Below are 21,946 nucleotides of genomic sequence, written 5' to 3'. Positions count from 1 at the left end.
TTGCAGGTCTTTGACTGACTGCTGGCGTCAAAGACATCTTTTTCTCCGTTTTTGTTTTTTGGATGGCCTGTTCAAACTTGTATTTTGGACATTCTCTGGAGGATGGGGAATGGTTTCCCTTACAGTTTGTGCAGGTGGGTGGTGATGTGCAGGGACCTTCGTGGGGATCCCCGCCACACCTCTCGCACACTGCCTTTTGTTTGCAACCAGCCTTTGAGTGTCCAAATCTTTGGCATTGGAAGCATCTCATCGGTGATGGTATATAGTGTTATTTGTTGTTTTAGTGATTTTTCACTACCTATTTTATTCATGTTTTTATTACTTAGTTAGTGGAAGCATCTTTTTTCATGTTTTCTGTATGTTTGATGGTGTATGCTTTTAATTAAGCGTTGTTGACTATGAATGTAGATGTAAATGCTTGTATAACTGTGTTTTAATTTTAAATGTGTCAAGCGCAAAGAGCATAGTTGTAAAGTTATGATGTTGCGCTATATAAATGCTCATTTATTATTATTATTATTATTATTATTATTATTATTATTATTATTATTATTATTATTATTATTATTATTATATACAAAGTCATTCTTATTTGAACAAATCCCACTTTTACTTTCTCAGGGATGTTTGGTGTACCAAATGTGACGAAAAGGGTGTTGGTGGGCACTCTGCTATCGCCCTTTCTGATCGACACCCGGTACACGTCAATAACACCTTGATCCTTCAGACGTTCTTTTATTTCAGCCTCACTAAGGCCCTCCAGCTCTCGGCATCGGATGACTTCTTTGCTGGTGTTCAGGCCTCTGTGAGGACTGACCTTGACCGGTCTATCAACAAATTTCTGACCATTCAGACGGAGAAGACCATCTGATGCCTTTTTTGAAGGACATACAATCAGTAGAGAACCATTTCGAAGCCTCTTAATGTTCTCTATCGTTGATGATACTCCTGCAATTACCTTCTGTATCGCAACAGGCGAAAGTTTGGAGATGGGCTGTGCCTCATCTGCTGTCTCAACAACAATGAAACGGGGCCAGGCCACGCTGATGTTGTTCTTTGTTGCTCTGACTCGAACTTCATCGTCAGAGTCAGAGTCAACGCAGTATCTTTGTTTGTTTCTGTTTTGGGTCTTTGAAAAAGAAAAAGAAGAAGTCATGTCTGCAGCGTTTGTCTTCATCGCATCTGATCCCCACCCACCACGGAGCCCAACAAGGGGACGCTTAAGTGGAGCGGTTATCCAACTCCAAAGCGCCAAGGATACAGATGGATATACGCGACGATAAGAGGAAACATATGGTATAAATCAGTAATAGGAGGTTTAACTCTTTCCAAGCGGAAACAGGTTAGGTAACAACTTGGCATAATGTTCGCCCCTCCTACCGCAGCCCCCTCCTACCGCCGCTTGCTCCTTTAGCCAGAGGTCCGATGCAATATGCTCATGACATGTACCCAGACTTGACCAGCCGATTGATTGAAGCGGGTAAGCCTTCTTCAACCTCCTGTCTTAGATAAAGACTGGGCCAAAATGATGTGTTGGCGCTACAAAGTCGCAACTAAGTAAATTCCTCAATCATCAGGTCACCAGCCCAAACCGGTACAGGTCGCAGCGCACGGCAAACACGCTGGGTCTTAAGGAGACCACAGAGAATTAAGGATGTGGAAAAGAAGACTTTTGGTAAGTGAAATAAAGGTGATGGATCCAGTCAGGTAGAAATAAGACAACAAGAAAGGAATCGGAAAACTGCAGGTATTAGTAGGGAGAGTTTTCTTGGAAGAAAATATAGGTGAAAGGACTGGTAAGGCAGAAATAAGACAAAAGAAGAGAAGTAAAGGGGTGGGGTAGCTTTGTGGAAACACTCCCGCCGCGTGAAGGCGACCCCATGGGAGCCAGCAGTCGGGTCAACCGTTGCTTTTGTAAACCATGTATGTTGCGAAAATTTACGCAAAGTTATTCAGATCGATACAAGTAACGAGTTCTTCCATCAAAGCAGTCATATGTCGTTTATGAAAACCGTCAGGCACCTATGGTTTGTTTAGTTATGTAATGCGGCGAGTGCCTATGGGTTGTCGGAAACCGAAGTGTAATTACGTCAAAAGTTTCGCTGTCAGTTGACGTCATTTTGATTGTCGTCAGGAGGTTCTCGTGTACTTTGAAGGAGTTTCTTTCAAAACATATTTTTTTTACTTTTGATGTGATCGTTAGATTACTTTGTTCATTATTATTGAGAACGTAAGGAGTTAGGTAATAAATTAAATTATCTAGGTACGAAATTCAATAATCACTATTTTCGTGTCGAGAATCGCGAAAAGACAAAACTTACGATTGGTCTAGACAAGGTTGGTTAGCAACGAGAAGGAAAGTTTCGGTTAGTAGCCAGGGAGTCTGCGCACACAGAACCGAAAATAACCCTTGGCTAAAAGCATGCAACTGCAAGTTTGCAAGAAAGAAGTGGAGCCATGGAAAAGCAGCGACAACACCGGTCAACGTCTGAGGACAACGGTCGTTGTCGGGGGCGACCGGAGGAGGCTCAAGAAACCCGCAGCGAGATACCCTGTCAGTGACGGGATGGCTGGGGAGGTGTCTGCTATCGGTAGCATGGGACGTTAGCCGTTGCGGGTGGGAAACGTGATCGGGAGGTCGTGGGTTCGAACCCCGGTCGGGTCAAACCTAAGACTTTAAAATTGGCAATCTAGTGGCTGCTCCGCCTGACGTCTGGCATTATGGGGTTAGTGCTAAGACTGGTTGGTCCGGTGTCAGAATAATGTGACTGGGTGAGACATGAAGCCTGTGCTGCGACTTCTGTCTTGTGTGTGGCGCACGTTATATGTCAAAGCAGCACCGCCCTGATATGGCCCTTCGTGGTCGGCTGGGCGTTAAGCAAACAAACAAACATAATTATCCTCAAGCTGCGATTATAACTGCATTTTTAAAGTGATACACCTTGAACAAAATGATGCATCCAGTTGTACAAAAGAACAATATCTGTTTGTTGACATTTACAATATAGTTGCTTTGCAACGTGCTTTTTGCATAAAACAAAGTTTCCTTTTCTTTTGTGTCATGAATCACGCGATTAAAAGCGGAGTTAGAAGGAAACAATTGACCAAAGTTGGTCAAATCACAGGAAGTTGTATCAAAACGCCAGTCAAATAACAGTATTGAATAATAGTAGTTCTACTACAGGAATGATAAATCGACCAGAGCTTTAACACAAGCTCCTGTGGTCAAATGTACAGCTGTTATTAAGCCTAGTACTCTGTATGCAACAAATTCAGAGGGCCGGAATTTTATGTTTTGTGTCACAGGCATGCAAGCGGAATCAGAAGGTCGTGACATCCCCAACTCAGAGCTCGTGGGACACCAGAAAGACCTACTGCAAGATGTGCTCACGCACAGTAGGTTATTTAAATATTTGTGGAATTTTGTTTTTCATTCATTTTTTTCTTTCCCTTTTTTATCTTCGTTTGTGTGTCTTTGTTTGAAAGTGTTTTTGTTCTGTGTTTCTAGTTCTGTTTCCTTATTATGTTGTGTTGTTGTGACGGTGTGATGTGTTGCGTCATGCTTGATCGTATTGTTGTGATGGTGTATTATTGTGTTGGATTGACTGCATTGCTATTCACGGTGGGGTCATTGCCCTCTCTTTATTTCTACTTTTATATTTTATTCTAAACAATTTTTCCAGACCTAAAGCGAATTAGTTATGAGCGCTGCCAAAAGAAAAAAGAAAAAAAAAAGCCTCGTACGCAGACTCCAAACACACTTTTTGGGGGTATACTCGTTCCATTTAAACACGTTGCCTTCATCAAAGGTTTTATCGAGGCCTGATGCGCATTGTCCTTATTGAGAGCTCTTTTTTTTAGCACACAATACCCCCGTTGTTGTGCTGCTGTTCAACGCAAATCCCGTCAATATCTCCTTTGCTCACGACGATTCACGTGTGGCCGCCATCTTGGAATGTTTCTATCCTGCCCAGGCTGCCGGAGATGCCATACGTCACGTCCTGTTGAACGACGTCAAGGGCGCGGTGCCTGCTGGGAGACTGCCCTACACGTGGCCTTTGTTGGCATCTCAGGTGCGAATTTGTTTTAAGGTTGAGACAATGGTTTTTAAAGAATATTATTGATCTGGAGGAAAAATTGCTTTTGTACCAGTACTTCCAGAAAAGTTGAAAAACACGTCCATTTGATTCTAACTTTAACACACTTGTATCCTTTTAATTAGTGTAATTATGATAGTATTAAGGCCTACAAGCAACGGTTTAATACAGTATTCAAAACGTATTTTGAATGAGTTTTAAACTCTAAGTATGAACTTGCAATTGATGTTCTTACTTCAACAACTCAATATGTTTCTTTTTTTCAACAATAGATAATCAGATATTCCACATCAACATCCCGAATAATGAAAAACGTGATGCTTTATTTCATCTCTTGTGTAATTTCAGCTACCGCCGATAACTAACTACTCGATGCAGGGCAGAACGTACCGCTACTTTGAAGGAGAACCGCTCTACCCGTTTGGGTACGGACTGTCCTACACCACGTTTGAGTACAGCTACCTGATACACTTGACTTCTATCGACGCTGGTCAGACTATGACCGGTTCCATCACTGTGAGGAACAAGGGCAAACTGGACGCTGATGAGGTGAGTCTTATATGTGACCCTCCACCACGAAATGAGTCGCATGTAACATTTGCATGATTTTCATATTTTTACATTTTCCTAAAGAGTGTTTTATGCTCTATCCAGTGGTGAAAACCGTTTTAGAAAAGAGCGAAAACTTTGAGTTATAAGCCTGTGACTAAGGTGACCCTCACACTGTTACAAGACACTCCCCGGACTTATATTAAGCCTAGCGCAGAACCGCGCGAGGTGACATGCGACTCATTTCGTGGTGGAGGGTCACATTATGTGCTATGGCATATCTTCATTCAATATTCATGCCCACATATTTTTGCCTTTGGGATTATGAGGAAAATCGTGACCCTTTTATTGGTAAGATTCAAATAACGACCTCCTTTTATTCCCAATACTTTTATACTTCTTTCCGAGCGTTGTTCAATATAAATACTTCAGCGTTCAGTTAGAAGAAGCAAGAAGGCTGCTTATTTGAGGGTACTTTTTAAGTAAAGGATGCCCTTATCCGATCTACAACTCTGGAAAGATGTGTGGTGTTTTAAATTACAGTTTTCACAGGAATGAACGCATCTCAAAACCTTACTTTAAAATGACAAGCATTAGGTATGAAGCTTGAGGTCGAAGCAAGCAGTGCTCATATCCAGATGACAGAAGAAACACAATTATAAATTAGTATAACAGATCATGAACACCTACGGTGTTTTACGAAAGATCTTGCAGATCCGTATCAGCAAGCAATTTGTTGGCATATACTGAATGTATGTTGTGCTAATTTACGCTGAACAAATTCTTTCCGAAGGTTGAATTAAGAATAGAAAAAAAAGAACACCCCGCGTTTAACAAAAGACATATAAAGGGAACTGTTCCATGTTTACAGTTACTGACTGATTTTTGTATGCTGGCAGGTGGTGCAGATCTACATCCGGTGGAAAGACGCGTCTCTTCCGGCCCCCAAGCTGCAACTGGCCTGGTTCGATCGCGTCACAGTGGCGGCGGGTCAAGAAATACAGCTGTCCTTCACAATTGATGCCAAGGTCATGGCGCTCTGGATCAACGACGGGTGGTATGTCAAACCGGGTGAGTGAATTAAATATAAAGTCATCAATTCAGTTAAAACTGCCTCACTGGGCGTGTCTGTGTAGCTTATATGTCTGCCTGTTTGCCTAATTTGAAATATATATCTCTCTCTTTTCTCTGTCTCTGTCTCTGATCTATAGACCAAACAAACATAGCAGCATGACGGATCATTCTGTTCTTTTTTCAGGAGCGATGGACATTTTCGGCGGAGGACAGCAGCCGTTCCAGAAACGTAAAGCGCCAAGCAATGTTGTTGCAAGTTCGTTCACAATTAGTGGGACAAAGTCTCTGGGAAAATACTGAGTGGGAACAGTGGCAGTCGACATAATACAAGTCAAGTGTGTTTGGCTTTAAACCAATAAAATCTTGCTAAATGACTTTTGTGAATGTGTGTGTGTGTGTGTTTGTTTGTGTACGTGCGTGCGTGAGTTTGTGTGCGTGTGTGATTTGTTTCTTGTTTCTTTTATACATACATGCAAACTGAAAAAGTAACAAATTTGAATCTGACCCAAATAGCTAATAAGGTTGAAGGCTTGAGGATACTGATGCAAACCAACAGACGGGTGCAGCGACAAAGGATTGGACTATATGCAGTGTAGCGCCGGTAGCATTATAGCGATTAACCTTCGCCGGCGGTCGTGGGTCCGTGTGGACCCAGAAGGGTGTTTAATTGCAAATATCTTTTAAACTAGTTGGTATTACAGAAAATGTACCGCGATTACTGTGACTAACAGCCATTCACAAAAAAACAAGCTTTGTTTCTATGGAAACTACACCAATATGCATGTTACTGAAATCGTTTCTGTTGGTGACGTTTGTGTGCGTGAGTGAGTGTATGTGAGAGAGAGAGAGAGAGAGAGAGAGAGAGAGAGAGAGAGAGAGAGAGAGAGAGAGAGAGAGAGAGAGAGAGAGCGCGCGCACAGTGGGACAAATTACCTCTCCATTTATGCTCGTCAAAACAAAAAAGTGAGTGCATGCAGTGTCAGTTTAACACAAATAATTGTCTCTCCGCATTGTCAACATTTACCGAGTTAAGATGAATTAACACAGCTTATAATGAAAGCAGCATTTAGAGTCATGTGAAGTTGCCCACACGAAACGTTGGATTGCTTGAAGTGACAATGAACGTGAAATAGTCAAACATCAAAGCCAGCAGCAACACAACCACTATTCAAACCAACAGAAGAAGTAAAACAGAATATAGTACAACATTTTCACTGTGTTTATTGCAAACAAACAGACGGTAAAGCATAAGAATACATAAAGAATAAGAAGTTTGTATGGAAGAAATAAAACACTCTCAGACGAAAACCGCATTTGCAGTTTAAATCAGTCTTTATTCATCACGGTTATCAATTCCGCCCAACATCCATCCAGCCACCACTCTCTTCTTTTAAGCCTCCCCCCCCCCCCCCCCCCACCTAATCCGCCGATTTGTTTTTTTAAAAGCATATTATATATAGTTCAATCATTAAAAGCTCACATTATGCCGGAATTTGCATAAAGTCTGAATTAATATGGTTGCAAAGCAGTTAAAACGATGAAATTTCAAATTGCGATGTTATTCTCATGCCAGAAAATAGTAAAATAAAAAAGTTAAAATTGCTACCCCCCAAAAAAGGGGAGAAAAAAAAGACAGATTGAGCAATTTCTAAGCTCAGATAGCCCCGTTTGGCTTCTTTGGACCCGGAACCCCCTAGGAATCTCAGTAGCTTCGCTCACTCGTCTAGGTCGCTTCATTCACTCGTCTAGGTCGCTTCGCTCCCTTTACTGAGCGCGCCCCCCCCCCCCCCCCACCCATAACAAACTGGCCCTGAAACATATAGTACGGAGTCATTGGTGCCCACTGCATGATATCCATAGTTTTTAATATCGCCCCAAATACTTTGTTCCGGTAATTTTAAAGGAACTAGAGACGACGTTGCTGGATGCATTGCGAGTCTGGAAGGGCTGCTGTCCGCCACAGAAGAAGTCCATCATTCCTGTAGAAACGACAAAAGGACTCATTTTCCAATATTCGTTTTGTTCTTCATATTGAGAGGGCGCTGGCTCACAATTCTACTGCGTTCCATGAATTGTTCATGTATTAGAAAACAAATATACTGTTACATTAGAAAGATACGTCTTGTCAAAACGGAATGACAGATAGCGCATGCAACGAGTATGATGGAATGATAGCATCCTGACTAGCAAAATGTATGTATAATATACATTCAGATAATAAAACAACTTTTGAATTGAATTAAATTGAATTGAATACATTAAAAAACAAAATAACCACAGGTTAATTCGGGTCATACAATTGAATCACTTGGCACCTTTCGATATGAGATCTTATGTAGAATCTTTTATGTTGGAAGTCTGAGAGTAGTCACACACATGCATACACACAGAAAACAACGCTCGTGTGCACTGCAGTGACAAACCGTTTTTCTTAGGCATTTAACACAAAAACCATGGGTGCTTATCCAAAAACAAAGAGACTGCCAACTTTTCAAAATTCAGAATAAAAAAACAAGAAAGGTCAGTTGGTGGAACGTTGTTATTGACAATAATACGTTACAATCACAAATACATCGACCCAAAGGCCTTTTAAGTGAATAGACAAACAATTGGTGACAAAATACTCAGCTTGATCGAATTTACGCCCGCTCGCCAGGAAGCCGACCGAATGAATGCTTACTCTCTCCATTACACTCGTCATATGAATGTAGAGCGCTTACTTCCACTTGCTTATCAGATCTTTAAATAGCGCGCTGCCTCATTTGTTTAAAGTTCTCACACAAACCATGTTTTTTTCTCACTTCTTAAAACTAACCTGGCTTAACAAACCATCCGTTGTTGACCCAGAGCGCCATGATTCTTGGTTCAATGTTGAAGGAAACTATCAGCCGCTGGCCCGCTGCCACAAAGACTCGGTCAAACCAGGCTAGTTGCAGTTTGGGGGCCGGTAGTGTAGCGTCTCTCCATCGGATGTATACTTGCACAACCTAACAACAGGATATAAACAGACAGGTGGGAACAGAGACAGACCGACAGACAGTGAGACAAAGAAGTACAGAGACAGACCCCCACATACACACACACACAACACAATTCAACTCCTGGCCATCTTTAATTCAATGTTATAATGTTGTTGTTGTCCTTTCTGACAGACACACGTCGCAGTTTCTAAAGCCTTTCTTTATGGAGACGATAAAGCGTGTTCTTTATATCTGACTGCTGATTAAACTTTTTCCTTAAAACCGTCATTACATGGCTGTCCAAATTTAGCAGATAGCCGATAGTTTTTTTGTTTTATTCCATTCGTTGTATGCTTTTTTTATCTGTGCGATATAATCATAATATTTAATTTAACGTGAAAAGAGCTGGGCGTGAAATATCTGCAAGCAAAGTATGCTGAGGCTAAAGCGTACACAACTGACACAAGTTTGCACACGCCGCTGTGTTTGAATTAATGTCTGACTGGACAAAATATACATTTACACACACTTTATATATCACAATAACAACGCTTTTTACATTTCCCAATTTTCTTTTCAACTCCTCACTAAATGTCCTGGCGGCCAAACACACATACGTACCTCATCTGCGTCCAGTGTTCCGGTGTTCGTCAGCTGTATTGACGCTTTCAGCGATTGACCAGCACTAACGAGCACTGGGGCAGTAAGGTCGGAATACTCAAACGTGGTGTAGGACAGCCCATAGCCAAACGGGTAGAGCGGCTCCCCCTCAAAGTAGCGGTACGTTCTGCCCTGCATCGAGTAGTTCACCATGGGTGGGAGCTGAAAAACAAGTGAAAAGGACAGCAACCAATAAACCCATGTTTCCTTGCAATAAAATTCAAAAAAAGACATTTAGGATTTACTGTCTTGGCGTTGAAATAGCTCAGTCGGTAGCGGCGCTTGCTTCAAAACCAGTTGTCACTATCGGCGTGGGTTTGATATACCGGGTATTTCCAAGATTCAAGTTTGTGCGGACTCTCCTCGGTGTCCGAACACCATACTGTGTGCACGCATGTACACAACAAAGAACCCAAGTTCTAAGCGAAAGTTTCTGGGCATGGAAACCTGAATACACGCAAGCAGGGAAAAATAGGTAGCGCCGGACTGTATGGCGGCTTGCTTTCCCCAGAGATGGAAAGCAACACGAATTTCCATGAGGATAACCTCATATGACTATATAAAATCTCATCCTTATCCTTACATTTTCCCGTGTAGACAATTCGACTGACTTTCTCAGATCTGGCGAGATTTGTAGATGGGACTATAGAAGATATACCTCCACCTGGACACTGACTATTAGGGTTTAACGTCCGCTTAGACCAACTGGTCTATATTGGGACAGGTATTGGTAATACGCTGAAGATATGGCATTATTATGGTGTGATACTTTGATTCGAACAAGCCCGCTGTGGCTGTCTTCTTCGACACACCAGCATTGGGTTTGTCTCGTCAAAGTATCGAAATACGATCATGATAATCAGAGACGAGAGATGATGCATGCGTGTCTTCGTGTTTTCCAAGCCCTGAGACTTTCGCTGTGAACGTGGGATCTTGTTCGTGCGCATGTGTGCACATGGGGGTGTTCGGACACCGAAGCGAGTCTGCACAAAGTTGTTTTTTTGTTGTTTTTTTCAAAAAATTTTATTCAAATAAATAACAACAATATCTCATACAATGAATTAAATACAAATTATCGAGTACAACAAGCTAACTTTTTTAACGTTTTGTTCTTCGAACACTCACACAAAAATGCTTCTTATCTGTAACTGCCTATTAAAAATACTTTCCAACGGTAAAAACGCATTTGTTTTTTTATATATACTAACGCACATCTTTCCGATTAAGCTAATGTGGTTCAATTTATACATCGTTGCCTTTTTCACCATTACAAAATGCATACCAAATTAAACATCACTAACTTTCAAAACAATCTTAATTTCTAAAGTACGAAAAATAAATTCTTCAATAAACTTCCAGAATTTGTATACAACCGGGCATTCAAAAAAGAACTGTTCAATGAAATCATTTACATCACAACAGTAATTACATTTATTAGTTTCCGTTACTTTCATTTTACACAGGAGAATGTTGGTCGGATAAATGTTGTGCATAATTTTCCAGTGTAAAACTCTTAATCTAGTCTCTTGTGTTGACTGATAGGCAACTATCCAAGATCGTTCATCAATTTCTACATTAAACTTTCTCTTCCAAAATCCTCCGGAACATGGTACATCTGTTTTCATATTAATAATCTCTTTCCTATATTCTCTGGCACTTAACACATTTTTGCCGTTAAACAGTGGTAAGGTAATACAAACATCATCAGTCATATTTACAACATTTTTCCTCATAAATAATGACACAGCAGCTTTTACAACATTATATTCAAGAATTCGGTTTGGCGAATATCCAATCAAATCACATATGTCTTGATATGATAATATGTCCCCCGAACGTACAATGTCAGTTAATACCAATACACCTCGTTGTATCCAACTTTCAAAAAATAAAACTTTGCCACTATACGTTATGCATGCATTATTCCATAATAAAGTCGGCCCGACTGTCCCACGATCGTAGTGGTTATTATCCAGCCAATATTTTAATACTGCTTTCCAAAAGTGTGATTTCACTAGGTCTAACTCCGAGAGTTGACTCCGAGAAATAAATCTCTCGCCGAACGTGGGGATCGAACCCACGCTGATAGCGACCAACTGGCTACAAAGCCAGCGCGCTATCAACTGAGCTACGTCCCCGCCCCTAAGAATCAACAGCATGGCTACTGTCTGTACGGGATGATGGTATTGTGATACATTAGACTGCAACTGTTACTGGTGTCAATCTGAAAAACGGATTCATCACACACACAAATTCTCCATCCGCACACGCCAAGCCGTTGATTGATGGTATTTCTCCAAGTGGCGGGATTTCCTTCTTCATTGCAGATACGAGATTGTGAGCTAAAACGTTTACATTGCAAGGACTGTGCCTTTGTCATTTCTGTTATTTAGCGCTGGCGTCTATGAGGAATCAACTGCTACTGCTTAAGACTCATAAAACCAAAGATGCAAGTCTATGTCTAAAGCCTGTCTTTAACTGGGCGAAGTTAACTGCGCGAATTATAGTCTAGAGGCTAGCCACAGGAAGCTTACACTCCTGAGTTTTCGGTAAAAAGTTTTCGCGAAGTCGACTTCGGGCTCTAATAAGGACTGCCTTAAATAAATGGGACAGCATGTGCAGCGTATATGCTTTGCAGCTTATATTGATTCAGCAACGACGACTACTACAGAACAACATAAAACAAGACATTGACCAAACCTGTGACAACAACAGAGGCCATGTGTAAGGCAGTCTCCCAGCAGGCACCGCGCCTTTGACGTCATTCAACAGGACGTGACGTAGCGCGTCTCCTGCAGCCTGCGCCGGGTAGAACAATTCCAAGATGGCTGCCACCCGCGGGTCTCGGTCAGCAAAGGTGATGTTGACAGGGCCAGCGTTGAACAGCAGCAGCACAATGGGAGTGGTTTTTGCTGGAGACAGATGTGTTGTTGTTATAACTTCGTTTAGAGAGACCCACATTGATAGGATAGCTGACGGGCGCAATGGCTTGGTGATAAGACGCCGGCCTCCAAAGCGGAAGGTCGTGGGTTCGAATCCCAGCCGCGCCTGGTGGGTTAAGGTGGAGATTTTTCCGATCTCCCAGGTCAACTTATGTGCAGACCTGCTAGTGCCTTATCCCCCTTCCTGTGTACACGCAAGCACAATACCAAGTGCGCACGGACAAGATCCTGTAATCCATGTCAGAGTTCGGTGTGTTATAGAAACACGAAATTACCCAGCATGCTTCCTCCGGAAGCGGCGTATGACTGCCTAATTGGCGGGGTAAAAACGGTCATACACGTAATAACCCACTTGTGCAAAAACACGAGTGTACGTGGGAGTTTCAGCCCACGAACGCAGAAGAAGAAGAAGAAGATAGGATAGCTCCCACGAAAGCGGCGCATGGCTGCCTAAATGGCAGGATACAAACTGGCATTCACGTACAAACCCACTCGTGCCAAAAAGACAAGTGTACGTGGGAGTTTCAGCCCATGAACGCAGAAGAAGAAGAAGATAAGAAAGCGATTCCTTTTCTTGAATTATATGTATAACAACAAAACAAAAACATCTACATAAACCGATATCTCACTTCTTGATCCTCCTTTCTGTTAACATACATGTCACATAATGATGTGTATACACAAAATAATTGACACAGATATTTAAGAACAACGTTTTTCTCAATGACTGAGGCATGTGGAAAGGGAAAAATGACTTATACAGCTGCATGTGTTTGTATCATGCATTTTTCAGACGACAGTCTCATGCTTACTGTTGTCAATGGCGACTTGCAACAGCTGTCTCTGCATCCCGGTCAGCTCAGTGTCCGGCCTGTCGTTGCTCTCGGACTCTCCTTTTACACCTGATATAGCAAAGAATAACCATTTGCAAAACAACTTACGACAATCTAAACTGTACCTCAGTATGAGAATCTTAAACAAAATATATGAGGCCGAGCGCTCTTTAAAGATCGAATAAACTAAGGGAAGTAAGCGCGCTATTGGGATGAACGTTGGTTATTCTTTTCAATGCTTGTTATTCCTTTAGGTGCCAGGACATTGGTTCCGCACAACTCTCAATTACTTTATTAATATTACACATGTCGTAAGCATTTAGAGCGCTTACATTACCTCTTTAGAGCTTTGCATGTCCGACATATATACATAATTATTGTTGTAAAAATGGCCCTTCGTGGTCGGCTGGGCGTTAAGCAAACAAACAAACAAAAATTGTTGTAAAAACATTGTACACAGGCCGAAAGCTGGAGAGTTGGTGTCTGTTAATGTATTACGATGTGAACACTGTCAAAATATCATATTCTTTCAAATTAAATATGGCATAAATAAGTCCTGAAGCAACAAAGAAGATGTCGGGTTTTCGATATTTGCTACACACACAAACACACACACACACACACACACACACACGCACACAAACACAAACACACACACACAAACTCAAACTCACATACACACACCCACCCACACACACACACACACACACACGCTGCCAAATCTCTTACAACATTCTTTAAACCATTTCTATCTCACCTAGACCTAAAGCAACAAAGTTGATATCCGTGTGGGCCAGTGCCTCCATAACCGAAGGAGTATCGAAGGATGGACATCCGTCGTTGACCTGGTCACAGCCCTGGGCAAACTGGACATTGCGTGCCATCCCGCTGACCGCTTGCAGCACAGTTGTCTTGACGCTGTCCGGTGCATAGGGCGAGTAGTCTCCCGTTATTTGTGTCGTGTTGGCAAAGGGTCCAACAACCTAGGGAAACAGCAGGAAAGCGTATATCATTCCGTGTGTACATGTACAGAAGGCTTTTCAACACTTATTTTGATTCTAATAGTTTGATTCTATCCTTTGACCAATAAGGATGTGTGTGTGTGTGTGTGTGTGTGTGTGTGTGTGTGTGTGTGTGTGTGTGCGTGTGTGTGTGTGTGTATGTGTGTGTGTGTGTGTGTGTGTGTGTGTGCTGTGGTTTCATTATGACAGCCGCCTAACATTTAGAAATGTGTGGACGATAATGATTAAAAAAAATCACTACAATGGAACTATTTCCCTTCTCTGATATAAACTGCAAATCAGAAGTCTAGCTGTGGGTGTAATTGTACTCTAGATAGCTATTGTTTTCGATGATGCGATATTCTGATATCCCGATTCAAAATACATATGTCCAAAGTATGTTGCTTTTCTAGTGAAAGGTTCAATCGTGTCATTAACCTCCGCTTAGAAACGATGTACGATTTCCTTCACACCTACCCCGATGGTGTCGAATGGCATCCCCCTCAAAGGCAAAATACCGTTGTTCTTGAGCAGGACGAAGGATTTCATGGCTGCCTCCACAGCCAGGGCCTTGTGTTCTGCGGTCAGAACGTCAGCGTTGCTCAGTTTGCTGTATGCGTTCATTTCCGGTGGGTCAAACTCGCCCAGCCTCATTCTGGTGTAGAACAATGGTCGAACACGCTCCCGTACTGTGTCCTCTGTGACCTTGCCTTGCTTCACTGCATCAGCTGTTGAGAAAAAAGAGGAGAGTAGCAAAAATATATCAACAAGAAGGGCAAAGCCCATACGACTCACATGCTTGACCTAAACCTAGCAATGACATCATACACTAAGAACTGCTTTACACATTTTTCCTACCAAAATACATGTGACCTTGACCCAAGGTCAAGGTCATCCAAGGTCATGCAACACAAAGCTGTTAATTCAAGACATAGGAAGTACAATGGTGCTTTTTGGCTCTTTCTACCATGAGATATGGTCACTTTTAGTGGTTCACTACCTTATTTTGGTCACATTTCATAAGGGTCAAAGTGACCTTGACATTGATCATATGTGACCAAATGTGTCTCATGATGAAAGCATAACATGTGCCCCACATAATTTTTAAGTTTGAAACAGTTATCTTCCATAGTTCAGGGTCAAGGTCACTTCAAAATATGTATACAATCCAACTTTGAAGAGCTCCTGTGACCTTGACCTTGAAGCAAGGTAAACCAAACTGGTATCAAAAGATGGGGCTTACTTTGCCCTATATATCATATATAGGTGAGGTATTCAATCTCAAAAACTTCAGAGAAAATGGGAAAAATGTGAAAAATAGCTGTTTTTTAGACAACATTTATGGCCCCTGCGACCTTGACCTTGAAGCAAGGTCAAGATGCTATGTATGTTTTTTGGGGCCTTGTCATCATACATCATCTTGCCAAATTTGGTACTGATAGACTGAATAGTGTCCAAGAAATATCCAACGTTAAAGTTTTCCGGACGGACGGACGGACGGACGGACGGACGGACGGACGTCCGGACGGACGGACGGACGACTCGGGTGAGTACATAGACTCACTTTTGCTTCGCATGTGAGTCAAAAAGGAGAAGCGAAAAAGCTATAAAGCAACACACACACACACACACACACACACACACACACACACACACGCGCGCGCGCGCGCGCTCACATACACATACACTGATCATAAGTGGAAACCTCACCTCGACGTAACAGCTGTTTCATATTCAAAGTGCTCACTTTCCTTCGTCACGTGATTGCATGTTAAAGACAGAGTTTCTCGCAACTTTGATTTCAGTTAATTAAAATATGATAATAGCAGGAGATTCAGAAATTGAAGCTTGCACACAAAATGGACATGGACAAACTGGAGTCCAGCTAATAGAACTTGTGTTCAATAAACTGTGCCCCTTTTTTGTCTTTAGTGGCGAAAAGTAAAAATGAAACTATATTGAAGTGAGTCTGAATATGAATAACATTGTGTTTAAACCAACTAATATACTAAATACCTGCAGCTGTAGTTACATCCCCGGCATCAAACAACGCGTATTTCCCATACTTTCTTTTTACTTTAATTGGTGTTTAACGTCGTTTTCAACTACGAAGGTTATATCGCGACGGGGGAAGGGGGAAGATGGGATAGAGCCACTTGTCAATTGTTTCTTGTTCACAAAAGCACTAATCAAAAATTTGCTCCAGGGGCTTGCAGCGTAGTACAATATATTACCTCACTGGGAGAATGCAAGTTTCCAGTAAAAAGGACTTAACATTTCTTACATACTACTTGACTAAAATCTTTACAAAAATTGACTATATTCTATACAAGAAACACTTAACAAGGGTAAAAGGAGAAACAGAACCGTTAGTCGCCTCTTACGACATGCTGGGGAGCATCGGGTAAATTCTTTCTCGTCCCAACCAATATGTGACTCCCCCTCACCCGCGGGGGGGTGTATTTCCCATAGCCAACTATCCGACACACATCTTACCAAGGTGTATTTCCCATAGCCAACGATCAGACACACATCTTACCAAGGTGTATTTCCCATAGCCAACGATCAGACACACATCTTACCAAGGTGTATTTCCCATAGCCAACTATCAGACACACATCTTACCAAGGTGTATTTCCCATAGCCAACGATCAGACACACATCTTACCAAGGTGTATTTCCCATAGCCAACTATCAGACACACATCTTACCAAGGTGTATTTCCCATAGCCAACGATCAGACACACATCTTACCAAGGTGTATTTCCCATAGCCAACGATCAGACACACATCTTACCAAGGTGTATTTCCCATAGCCAACTATCCGACACACATCTTACCAAGGTGTATTTCCCATAGCCAACTATCAGACACACATCTTACCATGGTGTATTTCCCATAGCCAACGATCAGACACACATCTTACCAAGGTGTATTTTCCATAGCCAACGATCAGACACACATCTTACCAAGGCGTATTTTCCATAGCCAACGATCAGACACACATCTTACCAAGGTGTATTTCCCATAGCCAACGATCAGACACACATCTTACCAAGGTGTATTTCCCATAGCCAACTATCAGACACACATCTTACCAAGGTGTATTTCCCATAGCCAACTATCAGACACAGATCTTACCAAGGTGTATTTTCCATAGCCAACTATCAGACACACATCTTACCAAGGTGTATTTCTCATAGCCAACTATCAGACACAGATCTTACCAAGGTGTATTTTCCATAGCCAACTATCAGACACACATCTTACCAAGGTGTATTTCCCATAGCCAACGATCAGACACACATCTTACCAAGGTGTATTTCACATAGCCAACTATCAGACACACATCTTACCAAGGTGTATTTCACATAGCCAACGATCAGACACACATCTTACCAAGGTGTATTTCCCATAGCCAACGATCAGACACACATCTTACCAAGGTAGAAGAACACAGGCTTGGACAGATTGCTCGACAGTTCCAGATTACAGCCAGCATTGACGCAGGCAGCCACGGTGTCGACGCTGTTGTTGAGGTAGTGGTGGTAATTGATGATGTTTTCTATGGCGCCTTGGTCACTGATGACGTAGCCTTTGAAGCCCCACTCGCCTCGTATGATATCTGTCAGCAGTCTCTTGTTTGCGCACGAGGGAACCCCGTTCACTCTATGGAAAAAAGAAGACTCACTTGTCGTCTAACAATGTATCCTTTCTATTCGTGTCTTCGAACTAAAGTTTTCATCAGCAAAAATGACATAAACATTTAGAGATAACTGGAGAACTATCTTATAAACCACCACAGCTTCGTCTAGACTTTTACATATGATACAAGCATCATTACACTTGAACACATACCAACTGTCTATAGTCTGACACATTTGTGTACAGAGTGGGGATTGTTGTCATTGGCTTAATTAATTCAGTCATGTAACTAAAATCTATGTCAACCAATTAATTAATTCAGCAAAAAACCCAACCACTCTGCGGTAGAATTCTCTTATCCCCATATAAAAGCCTATAGTGAAATCTGTGACGGTCAACATTTTCATTTACATTGGAATTCATCTTTAAAGCTATGGTTTACACATACCAATCTCACGAAGGTTTGCCAGGTTATATAAGATTTTAAAAAAACCATGTTTAAGTATGTTCATAATTTCTGACCTGTTGTAGCTACACATGAGGTTGTAGGTTCCGGCTTCTACGCAGGTTCTGAAAGGAGGAAGTAACGTCATCCTCAAGTCTTCTTCAGATACCTGGAAAGCACAAGATCGCGCGACATACCAGTGCATGAAGACGTTTTTCTATCGTTATATCTATATGCCGAATGGATTATTAATTCAAAATTGTTTCTGCTGACGAAAGCACTCGAGAAAGAACGAACTCAAGAAACAACAAAGCAGCCAATGAAAATGCTTATCAACCAACCAGAAACCGAGCCACTAGCCAGTTAACACATTCCGTTAATCGTAACAAGCCAGCCGACCGAATCTCCAGGCAAACAAGTACAAAGCATCCTCGCATATAAGGTTTATCTGCAACAAAGCCACTCACGATAGCGTTGAATCCAAAGCGGGACACAGGGATGTTGTCAGGACCACTGTAAGCAATGACCACCTTGCATCCGCTGCTGGCACGGAGGTAGCGCGTGTCGTTGCCTTGGAGACCTTTCACATAGGCTGCCGCATAGGCCCCTGCCAGGAGTGGGTCTTCGCCAAAGAGTTCCTGTAAATAATGAAGGGCATCCTCCAACTGAGACACTTACAAACAGTCCGCAGCCTGTGTGTTTTCTACACAGACAGAATGTTGTGCTTAATTGAGTCCAAGTTACAGACACTGATATCAATCTGCAAAAATGATTCACCCCAAAAAATGCCACTTTATACAACAAGGAGTACGTACGGCTGGTGATTGTTGGTGTGTGTTCAAGTGGAAGGGTATTCTAATTCCATGTAAAACCCAGACAGTGTCTGTGGCGGTGTACATGATCATCATATCTTGTAGCATACACAACAGGGTCGAAACTAACAAAAATACAATTACATTTACCCACCGATAGCATCCGGAATTCAAATAACTTATTAAGCAAAATTAAAGCTCCAGACTAGTTTGTCCCGTGTGTAAAAGCTTGACCGAACGCTCGCTGCAGCTAATAGTCTGATAGACCCAACTGTGTACAAAAAAAGGGTTACAGTGGTATTTGACGGCAAGCATAGCAGGAATAGAGAAGCCTACCTGGGTCTGTTGAATATATCAAATATGCGTGTGATCACGGGGCAAAACAAATAGCTCCAGATCTTGCTACAAATAAGAAGTCTGGATTTGAATCATGGCAAACAGTTTTTCATAAACGACACTAGCGCTGCAATAAACACATGACTCACCTGGTTTCTGCCCCATCTCCCGTCCCTCATGATGTTGATCATAGGAGCAAAGCAGGAAGCGCTGGTGTGCCAGCCATAGTTGCCCTGCTTGACGAAGTCGTTGTGTTTACCTCTCACCTCCACCCCAGTTGCCTCTGCCACTCGGAACATCAGGTCAGTACTGCAACCAACCACATGTAATCCGCCCACATGTCATCCACCCACATGTCGTCCACCCAAATGTCAACCACCAACATGTCATCCACCCACATGCCAAACACCATCAATTTGTCATCCACCCACATGTCATCCACCCAGATGTCATCCACCCACATGTCCTTGTACATTTGTTTCGCAGTAAGTTTTTTTCTTATCTGTGTCCGAAATTGTTTACAATGCGAAAAACCTACGCCCAGCCCACCCCTTCCCATGAAGAATGCTAGTCTCTTAATCTTAACGTGACGTTTTTCTTTTTGATAGCCGTGTATACAATACTGATGATTTCTGTCAGAATAAATTATGATTCCCACAAACTGTATGTTCAACTGTATCTTCATTTCAAATAGACAAAAGCAATGCAATAAATGTGTACTAAACAACGTATGAGCCAGGGACAGTCACGGTCAAAGATAAATAGACACGAAAGACAGACGCAGATCAAGTTCAAGCAATACAATGCAAACAGAGATGCAATACAATGCAATCCAATACAGTACGCAACAATACCGTACACTACAGTGCTTTAGAGTAAATACAACACAATACAACAATACAATACAATATAAGACAAGACAACACAACGACAATCACATTTGTCAATAACGATCGACCGTCCACAGGACCAACCCAAAAATGTTCGTTTTAGACAGGTGGTCGTTATTGAAAGGCGAATCATGCTGAATAAAATCGTCGAGGATTCTTTCATGTGGTCGTGGTCGTGATCGAGAAATGATTGCCAGGGCAGGAGTGGACTGTACCTGAATGCTGCAGAGAGTCCTAGGGCCTGGGGAAAAGCTGTGGCACTGCCTGGAGCCTGGACATCCCCTCTCAGACACTCCGAGTCCCATTCATACGGTCCGATACCCAGCCTCGGGATCGCGGGGGCTGGTCCGCCTGATGATGTTGACACGACATACCATTCACTGCACGGTCTTTTAGCTTGGAGACCCTACACACGCCTGTAACTTTTGATCTGAAGGACTTACTTTGTCAATTGATGATGTTCCGAAAATACCTCTGTCGGGTTTTTATGGGTTGTTAAGGAGTGAGTACCCTTGCACTTACTTGGACACACATTTGGGGGGCCAAACACTAGTGAGGAGTGTGTCTGAAACACATGGGTAGGAGCACGTGTGAATGTATTTGTCCTTGGAAAAGCAAGGATATTCACTCTTTCACAACCCATAAAAACCCGACAGAGTTATTTCCGAATATCGTGTTTTTAAGGCCCGCCTCAAAATGACAATTATTACGAGAAATGACCAAATAAGCCCTCGTTTCATGCCATTGGCAGAACTGAAAACACAAACAATGTATTTCGAGTGTAAAGACAAAAAGAGTTCAAAAGAACTTGGCATTGAGGGTCTGTATCAGGCAACTCGACAAAAAAGAAAGTGTATTGTATTCTTGCCTGGTATCTAGAGCACATTTGCCCGAGGCCCAAGCTATGTTGATTGTGGATTGATGTATCCGTGTGTGTGTGTTGCGATGTCTATCTGACCATGTGCATAATTATGTGGTCGTTGTGAACCTCCATTTCCTCATTTACACGCACGCAAGCACACACACACACACACACACACACACTAACAAACACACTAACACACACATTACCTAGCACACCCGCTCCGCCTCGTCCCATCTGTTCTTGCATTTCTTCAACGGTCAGTCTCTTGACGATGTCATCCACCCTCTCGTCCCAGGGTAGGGACACGTTACGGAACGGGTAGTCACTCACATCACCGTTACTTTTCTTTTCGCCAGAAATACAAGAAAACCCATTCCAGGCACAAACCAGACACAGGAAAACCGTTGTTCTGCTCATTTTGATAAATTGTGTGAATTGTAATTTGCATTGACTATGTACTGGATGTAGATCAGATGGTCTTCTATTTTGTGTCCATTGTTTATATCGCTTGAACAAACTAAACAAGACGTTAAAGCGGCGGTCACCTAAGGAATTGCTTCAACAGGGTACACTGTAATGTACATGTCAATTTGAGCGGGCAGACACTAACACGTGCTGATGCTTTTGTATAGAATGTACCAGACTGTAACCAACAGTCGAGTGCACAACAAAGTAGAATAACTTTTTTCTTTACAAAAAAAAAAAAAAAAAAAAAATGTATTCACAAATCCATGATGCGTGCTGCGAAAATCACTGCCAATATCGCTTTTGCTTATCAATATTGTATATGTTATAAGAGGGCTCAACCTTATAAGGTATCTTGGAAAGAAAACGTAT

At 42.1% G+C, this 21,946-nt stretch overlaps 2 protein-coding genes across 2 annotated transcripts in view; one reads left to right on the top strand and one right to left on the bottom strand.

Moving 5' to 3' along the window:
* The window catches only part of LOC138962977 (uncharacterized), a 40,043-nt gene extending 33,948 nt beyond the window's left edge, over positions 1-6,095 (top strand). Inside the window, exons 10-13 of the mRNA XM_070334947.1 lie at positions 3,862-4,073; positions 4,446-4,646; positions 5,546-5,717; positions 5,905-6,095. Of these exons, the coding sequence (XP_070191048.1) occupies positions 3,862-4,073; positions 4,446-4,646; positions 5,546-5,717; positions 5,905-6,020 (701 nt within the window). The 3' untranslated portion in view covers positions 6,021-6,095. The remainder of the gene's footprint in view (positions 1-3,861; positions 4,074-4,445; positions 4,647-5,545; positions 5,718-5,904) is intronic.
* Positions 6,096-7,520: 1,425 nt separating this feature from the next.
* Positions 7,521-21,569, bottom strand: LOC138962986 (uncharacterized). The gene is made up of 13 exons (XM_070334958.1): positions 21,316-21,569; positions 20,460-20,595; positions 19,504-19,663; positions 18,674-18,844; positions 18,284-18,375; positions 17,559-17,785; positions 14,594-14,844; positions 13,873-14,098; positions 13,095-13,184; positions 12,041-12,252; positions 9,302-9,502; positions 8,536-8,707; positions 7,521-7,699 (listed from the first exon to the last, which is right to left on the bottom strand). The coding sequence occupies exons 1-13, from the start codon at positions 21,524-21,526 to the stop codon at positions 7,584-7,586; spliced, it is 2,265 nt and encodes a 754-aa protein (XP_070191059.1). The 5' UTR covers positions 21,527-21,569; the 3' UTR covers positions 7,521-7,583.
* Positions 21,570-21,946: the final 377 nt, after the last annotated feature.

The sequence above is a fragment of the Littorina saxatilis genome, linkage group LG3 (genome assembly GCF_037325665.1).
Source record: "Littorina saxatilis isolate snail1 linkage group LG3, US_GU_Lsax_2.0, whole genome shotgun sequence".
NCBI lineage: Eukaryota > Metazoa > Mollusca > Gastropoda > Littorinimorpha > Littorinidae > Littorina > Littorina saxatilis.
Note: the sequence above shows the minus strand (reverse complement) of the source record. Positions and strands in the feature narration are given on the sequence as shown.